Here is an 8,166-nt window from a genome sequence, read left to right as displayed (position 1 = left end):
GCAGCAACTCTAATGATCAAGTTTCACTGAAAGGCAGACCTACAGTTTTACAACTGCTATGAGATATCCGTGGAAGCACACAGGTAGCAAATAGTAATTAAACCCACAGCTATTAAAGATCTCATTAGATGCCCAAATCCAACAAACTCATAATCATTAACAAAACCATCAGAAAATTCTGCTCTTTGTGGAGACAGTATCATCACCTCTAAGTTTGCCAGCACTTAAATGACCACTGGTCTCTTGATTAATCAACATTTCTGGACACATCTATGCCTTTAACCTTGTTTTGATATTCAAGATGTTTGATACCAGATATGGGATCAATGTGTAGGGGTACGCTCTAATACAGCTTTTAGTTGTATAAACTCTATTAGGTGTGATAATGGGAATTCTCTTCAGCTACATCCAAAAGTCAGGTAAGTGTCTAACTGCTGGCAAGTCTGCCTTGCAGTAACAAGAGTAAGTTGACACCTGACAAAAAAATCAGTTCTAGTATAAACCAGGATGTAGGATGGTTATGGTTTATCTTGTGAAATCAGACCTCCGAGCTGCACTTCCATTCTATTGTAACACAAACACACTCTGATGGAAAGTACTTCCATAAGGGTCAGTTTCCATTATGTCTGTGTGTTCATATACATGCTCTTACCTCTGTTAATTAAGCATCTGCTCCTTGTCTGTTGGGTTCCTAGTTGGAGACTAAAAAGAAATAGATGCAATTAGTAGTCATGTATATCAATGATAAATTGGGCCAGTACAGAATGTTTTTCAAAGTTGAATAATTCACAAAATACAGACTTATGATGAGTCCCTTTTAATGTGTTTTGCTTCAAATGTGACTACAACACCCATCCCTGGGAGCAGGGGAACAAGAGACATCCATAAAAATAGGCAGGTGTTGTGTGGGAGAATGACAGGAGGTGTATTTTGTACAAATCTTCCTTCTAACAGCGTAGCTGCTCTCTATTGGAGGCAGTTAGGAGAGGCTGAGGGGAATGTGGATATTCTGTTGTCTTGGTGAACTCCTCAGTCAACAGTTTGACTGTGGGCTGGTCTCGTGAAGACCTGATTTGGTAACAAATGGGCAGGAAGCTGCTTTTTATTTTCTTGATTTTAAATTTGAGCATCATGTGAAGCTACAAAATACTTAAGAAACTGGAAGTAAGCCAGGCTAAAGATGTAGCTTCAAAAGCATGTCATGAAGAAAAAACATTTTTTCTATGACTTTTTCACTCTGCACACATACAAAAGCTTGCTCATGCTTCAGGATTTCCAGTTATTCCAACTTTGCTAACTGGGTTGAGTTAAAGAAGTTTGAGTTCCCATGGGCCCAAATGTCAAAATTAGGGTCTGTTTTTGTTCATCTGCCTAATGATCCATCAGACACAACACATATTGGTTAATGTCCTCAAAATTTAGTTTTCAGGGAACACTACTTAGATGCTACCTGCAAGCTGGAGTGGCAGCAACTGATGAATAAGCAATCTGTTAGCAGCTTGGACTAAAAACAAGGTGCTGATGAGGTCTGAGGAATGAAGCCAGACATTTAGCATAGTGAATGTAATCAATAACCTGTCTGTTTCTGAAAGGTGCATAGTGCTCTTTTGAGTGGTTTTGCATGAAGCTGAGGAAGAGATTTGGTTTTCAGCAGCTACTTGAGCAAACAATTAAACCAAATCTATCTAGATTTTTTAAACCAAATCAAATCTAGAAATCAATATCTGGAAAAAGAAAGTCTGTGGGGTATGCCTTTACTGCAGTGGATGACCTCGATGTACAGTGCCTCACAGGAGTGAGTCTGTAGCAACAGATAGTGAAGTTGTCCTTCTTGGATGTGAAGTGTAAATTCTTCAGTGTAAGTACCTACTGATGCTAACAGCTACAAAATAAATGGTTTCAGTTGAGTTCCCTGTGGAAAAAGCTTTTTACATTTTCACATCAGGCCACCTACCTCCAAGTCTTGCCAAAGATCCCAAGACTGGAATAGATGCAAAGACCAAATTGCTCATTTGCCCTATGTGTATATTTGTCACTGGAGGACTACTAAGCACCTGACATGTTTGCCAACACCTGCCTTCATTTAAAACTATTATGTAAGTTGGCACTGAAATAATAATAATTAAAAATTCAAGCTTAACATTTGCTTAATGCAGTACTGGTTTTCTGAAGTCCATCTGAGTTGTAGGTTGTTTTCTGTGGCCTCTACCTTGCTCATTACCCAGCAATGAAATAGTGACAGCTACTACTCAGTTCTTGCTGCAGTGCTGAGTGGACAAAAGAGTGTATCAGTCATTCCTGGTTTTGATGAGGAATCTTACACTATACTAGCTGTACCCTTAAAGACCAAGTTCATGGTTCTACAGAGATTAGCTCTAAGGGGAAAACAAATTACAAGCAATTCAAACACTTATGTAGGTTCTGCAATCTTGTGCTTATTTTTAGATGCTGGATGACTAAATCTGTGGGATGTGGCACATAAGGTGCCATAATGTAACTGCAATAGAAGGCAGATTTTGAAATCTCATTTTCAGAAACAGCTAAATGAGTTTCATGTAGGTAATTCAAGTGTCCAAAGATGTAGATAGGCATCATGTAGGTTTTGTTAAAATTCCTATGAGCTACGAAGTATGCACATGGAATGCTGTATTGTCTTTAAGACTTTAAAGGAAATATGTCTAGTCATTCTTACATAAATGTTGTCTTAAGCTGCTGCCATTCATTCTGCTAGTGGATATGCACAAACCCAAAAGACTCCCAAGCTTTATCTCCCCTTTAAGGGTACAGGCAAGGAATCAGTTACCCAGAGTAAGCTGAGGTCTAACCATATTTGTATGCTCATGCTCATTTTTGGGTGGTGGTTGTTCTGTTGGCTAACATCTTACTTCCTTTCTTGGAAAAGAGATATTATTGGTGTCTGCGGGCATATATTATATAGTAATGAGAGAAATCACAGTCTGTGTCTGCACTTTCTGCAAATGAACATTCTATATGCTTAGTCCTTATTTAGTTGTTCTTAAAGTAGGTGTTTACAGATATTTCACTCTAAGAGTGACAGAACTTTTTGCTTTGCAGTTGACTGGCTTTTTGAGGGTGTTATTCAGCCCTATATTAAACTGTTCCAAAATGAGACATGAACTTCAAGATAGCATCAAATGGTATAATGGAGGGCTGAACTGAGTGCTGCTCCCATTAATAACTTTCATTACAGTGGAAGCAAGATCAACCTTATCAAGAAACTAAAAATTATATTCCATCCTAATTATAGGAGATATTTTCTTTTCTCATTAGAATAAAATCAAATTCCTTTTCTAACAGGATTTTGTTATGATCTCTTTAAATCTTCAATCAAGTCTTCAGAAACCATCTATGAAAAAGACTATCCAAATGCCAACTGCAAACATGGAATGGGGAGAAGGAGGCCCATGCGTTTAAAAGTAGAGAGAGAATGTCTGCATACAGATGTGAAAAACAGAATTCATTAAACAAACCTGAGGACTGCTAACATTCGTACATATACCGCTTTATTAAATGGCATGTGGAACAAAAAGTCTCTAAAATGAATGCTCTCTGGTCTGCTTTCCTTAGGAACTATGAAAGAGAAAAGAATGTAACTGTCATTTCTGTTTCTGGCAATTTATTTCTATCTGGACTTAGGCAACGGTCTTCTGTGATCCTTCCTTACTCTTGCCATCAATATGCAGTTGACAAAGGTTCCATCTTTTGGAAGTTCTTATTTTCAAGAATTTATTATCAAAGATCTAAAGTGCTCTGTTGGACTAAACAGAGGCCTCCATAATGATTCTTCTCATTGTATTGCTGCAGTGCACATCTGCTGATTTATATGCATCAGAGAATATAAGACAGTGCAGCAGAGGGCAGAGAGGTTAGGAACATCATGATCGTTATCTGAGTTACTGGATAATTTCACAAAATTTACAATTCTGGTGTTGATACTACATTTGTGCTGGTATGATTCAATAACCAAACTCCGGAGGACAGCTGCAGAGGCAGAATCGATGTGGCCTTAAAAGAAACCCTACAGACAAACAGGTTCTGAGCATCACCCTCATGTCATCATTAGCTTTGCCTCACCTATAGAAAACAGATTGTAGGAACAAATGCAGTGAACCCAGGCCCTCAGGCTCCGAGCACTTTGTGAAGGCTTCTGGAGTGAGCCTGCTCAGAATGCTGTACCCCTACCGCCCACAGAGGACATTAAAGCTGAAATACGAAGTCTGGACTGGAACTCTGCCACTGGGCCAGCAAGAGTTTCCCTTAATTACAGTATCTCACAAATTCACATACACACAACACTGTCCAACAAAATAATGGAAGCAGTACTATGGATCAGTTTTCTGTCTCGCAGGAAGGAAATAATATATTTAGGTGCTAATTTTAAATAGTGATATACAAATGATACTAAATTGCCCTTCCAAGAACACATATGTACTGAAGTTTGCAAAAACAATAGGCCTGAAGTCAATACCATCCAATACAATCTTTTCATAACAACAAGAAAAAATATTATGCAGGAAACACTGGTGATTTATACTGCTTTAGGTGACATTCAATAACAAAGGGAAAAAAAAGCATAATAAATGACCAGTGGTAGAGCTTTTAGTAATGACTCACAATACTGAATGGCTGTAACAGTGGAAAGTTCATCAAGAATTTGCAAGTGCAAATTGATAGGTGATTTACAAATAAAATACTGAAGTCATCAAATAAATTGTTCTAAAGAAATCGTCTACCCTAATTGTGTTAAGCAGTAGGAAATGAGCTACAGAAAAGCTGAGCCACGACTTGGTAACTCTCAGTGAGCTCATCTTTGGGACGAAATCTTGACCCTGCTGAAGGCCTGATTACACTAAAATATGATGCAGAAAATGCTTATTACAAATTCAGTGCCTGATCCAAAAGCCTGCTCATGCTTTGGATCAGATCTTTGCAGTACACTTAACGGTTTAAGGCTTCAGCGTTCCAAAAGGCAGAGAAAGTGCAACTCACCATTCCGATTTTCCTTTTCTAGTCTGTTTCCAACAATGCTGTCTCTAAGGTGGAGTGCTTTTTCCTGTAAGTAGAAAACAAGCGTAAAACCAGCAGCAGGAATCAGTAACGGAAGTTTACTGCAGCAATAATGAGTAACTACACAAAGCCAGATGCTTTAGCATTCTGAACACCAAGGTTCTCGCTCCAGGAAAACAATTTTAAAAGACTGAAAAATGTCTATGATGCACTTGTAAGTAGATGCTAATTTTAGCATTTATACCTAAGAGTCTTGTGGAGCGTTTTCCCCATCAGTAAGTTACACTGATTCTGGCATTACATTAGAGGCTTGGGGTTTATGTTTTGCTTCGGCCAAGTGATTTTCACTCAAAAATCCCAGTGAATACCAGACAACTACAGTGATAGCATGAAGTAAATCCATAATATGCATGCTGAGGTAAGTGAAAGACTTTCCTCTGGTACAAACCCAAAGAAGTCACACATGCAGCACAGGGTATAAACCACCACTGAAAAGTAGCTTTTGCCCTGAAGCAGTGAAAACCAGCCAAGTAAATCCTTCTTGAAATACAGGCATCTTCTAGCTAACCAATAAAAAAAGAGACTTAAGACTTAGTGCTGCTATCTTTGCACAGTTTAGATGTGATCTTCCTCCACAAGTAATCCCCCTGACAGAGCACTACCAGCAATTCCCATCTGGGGTGTGGGCCACAGACATATTCGGAAGGGGCACACAACAGATGGGCAGTGCTGCTCAATGGCTAGTGCTGTGCTGCTGGTACCCTTCCTGTGAACCTGGCTCTCAGATTGTCCCAAGGCCCTTGAGCTTTGCTGTTAAGTGTTCCACTGTGATGACAAAGCTCATACTATTTCTTCAGTAACAGCAAGCACAAAGAGCATTTAATCTCTCTCCTTGTTGGCAGCATTTGGTAGCTTTCCCACTCTGTTGAGTACCTTTGGTTTTCCTCTTTCTACTAAATGCACTTACAGGACAACAGGAAAATACTTCCATTAATGCATGACCTCTCATAAAATGAGGGCATAACCTCTTCCTCCAGCTGCCTTGTTACAAGTAATTAGCAAACCTCCTCACTGTGCTTTTCTCTTTCGCTTGGAGCTTTGATGGAGTTCTTTCAATGACTCAGTGTGTGGGCTTTTGTAAATCCTGTTTTTGTGCACCTCAATTTCCTCCATACGTTGAACATAATGGAGCTGAAGAGGACTGCTAACAATTGTGAATTTTACTAGGTAGATTCAACACTTGCAGACAGGCATAAAGCCTGATGTAAGTCTATATATATTAACAATACATACTTGATGTAGTTAGGTTTCTGTTAGCTAACGCTGTTCAATAGCTCATTTGGTTTGTTCAGCTACCAAAGGTTTGTGGTTTCATAAAAGATGCAAAGACACAGCAGTTTAAAACAGAAGTCTCAGAAGACCAACATATTTAACTCAGGATTTTAACTGAATGCAACAGCACCTGAAGTCAGGCAAAATAAATTCAGGAAGCCTCTCAAGTAATCAAACAACAATGGAAACAGGCATCTAGAAGATTCAGAACGATAAGCAGCAAGTTCCTTGGGAGCTGATAGATACATAAATCATGACTTAGTTTTGACCTTATACGTGGCAGCCAGAAGACGGGCTTGTTTTTGGAACTTCTGATCAAGATTCCTGTCAAGAAACATAAATTTCAGACTCATACCTGTTGAGAGGACTGTAGTCTCTGTTTTCCCTTCTGCCACTGTTTAAATCTGTCATGGGCTTCATCCCTTGTTGTCCTCTTTTTCACCTGTTCCTGCAAGTGGATGAGTTCTTCCTGTTCAGTAGGGATGTTGTGTTGCACAGTGCTATCAGTTACTGTGTCAGCATGACCTCTGTGTGCTACATAGTGCAGAAAGATAAAAGTAGAAAATATTAGTGCATTTCATTCCTTTCTCTTTATGATGCAAGCACTTTTTTCAAAGGCATGCAAAGAGTAATTCTATAATCTGACATCAATTAAAACCACACCATCTTTAGAGTGCCCCTTCCCCTTTCTTCTTTCTGTTTGGTTGTAGGGTTTTCAGGGAGGTGGTTGGTTTTTTTTTCCTCTTCCAATGAGAGAAATGAAACAATTCAGTAAGGATTCTACCATTACTCTTTGGCAGCAGAGTAGCATCTTAAACATTTCATTTATTACTATTGCCCTGACCCATGGATTCTCTATTAGTGTCAGTTCATACAAAAATTTTTCTAACACTAAAGCTATAGTACTGACATTTTAAAGGCAATTGTTCCTCTGTTAAGACAAAAAATATTCACAGTGCCTTTCTTCCCTTCCTTCTCCAACACTACACAGTACATCTCTCAAAAGCTGGGGCTGAAATTTGGCCAGGAAGCATTTCAGAATTTCACATGATTTCCTTCCCCCACATCATTAAATACCTTGCAGTGACAAGGAAACACGACAAGCTGGTCTTCCTAGAGATTATGACACAGGTGCACAGCCAAAGGGAAATGACAAGGAGACGTGTTACCACAGCTTGGTCCAGGGAGGTGCAGCACTACATGTCTCCATGATACTGATACTGAAATGACCCATCCAGAACAAGTGAGAAGCTGTGAAATAGGGCTCTGCCAGCCTTGAATGAGGCTGGTGCAAAGCACCTGTTTCACTGCACAGGGAATGCAGCCAGGATTAAACTATAAGTATGACCTGTGTCAATCTTTCTGCTGTGTCATGCACCAATATATACTTTAAGTGAGGAAGGACTATGAGAAGGGAAATACACTAAAGAAGTAAACAACCACCTACTGTGGTTTCTCCTGCTCCTTCCTTTTGAGCATACTAGCACACGTTAGGCATGAATCTCTACTCTTTTGCATCTCAGCTAGTTGATTCTATTTGACACACTAATGACTCTAATGCCTTGCATCTGATATGATTATTTGGAGATCAGACCAGTTTAGGTAAAATTGGTTTTTTTCATAACAGCAAAAAGTGTGTGGGTGTATTTCTTCAGACCCATAAAAATTACTCTGTTTATCGTGGAACCATAGAATGGCTTGTGTTGAAAGGGACTTGTAAAAGTCATTTAAAGCTTAAAGCCATTCCCTCTTGTCCTATCTCTATTTGCCCTTGCAAAAAGTCTCTCTCCAGAGTTCTTGTAGGTC

The 8,166-nt window shown here is 39.2% G+C and overlaps 1 protein-coding gene across 1 annotated transcript in view; it reads right to left on the bottom strand.

Moving 5' to 3' along the window:
- Window positions 1-657: 657 nt before the first annotated feature.
- Window positions 658-8,166, bottom strand: part of BANK1 (B cell scaffold protein with ankyrin repeats 1) — a gene marked incomplete at both ends in the record, with an annotated part of 139,469 nt that continues 131,960 nt past the window's right edge. The window contains 4 exon segments of the mRNA XM_080637543.1: window positions 658-702; window positions 3,521-3,591; window positions 5,011-5,074; window positions 6,716-6,894. Of these exon segments, the coding sequence (XP_080493669.1) occupies window positions 658-702; window positions 3,521-3,591; window positions 5,011-5,074; window positions 6,716-6,894 (359 nt within the window).

Source organism: Psittacula echo (assembly GCF_963264785.1).
Source record: "Psittacula echo genome assembly, chromosome: 1".
Classification (NCBI taxonomy): domain Eukaryota; kingdom Metazoa; phylum Chordata; class Aves; order Psittaciformes; family Psittacidae; genus Psittacula; species Psittacula echo.
This window is presented reverse-complemented; position numbering and strand designations above follow the sequence as displayed.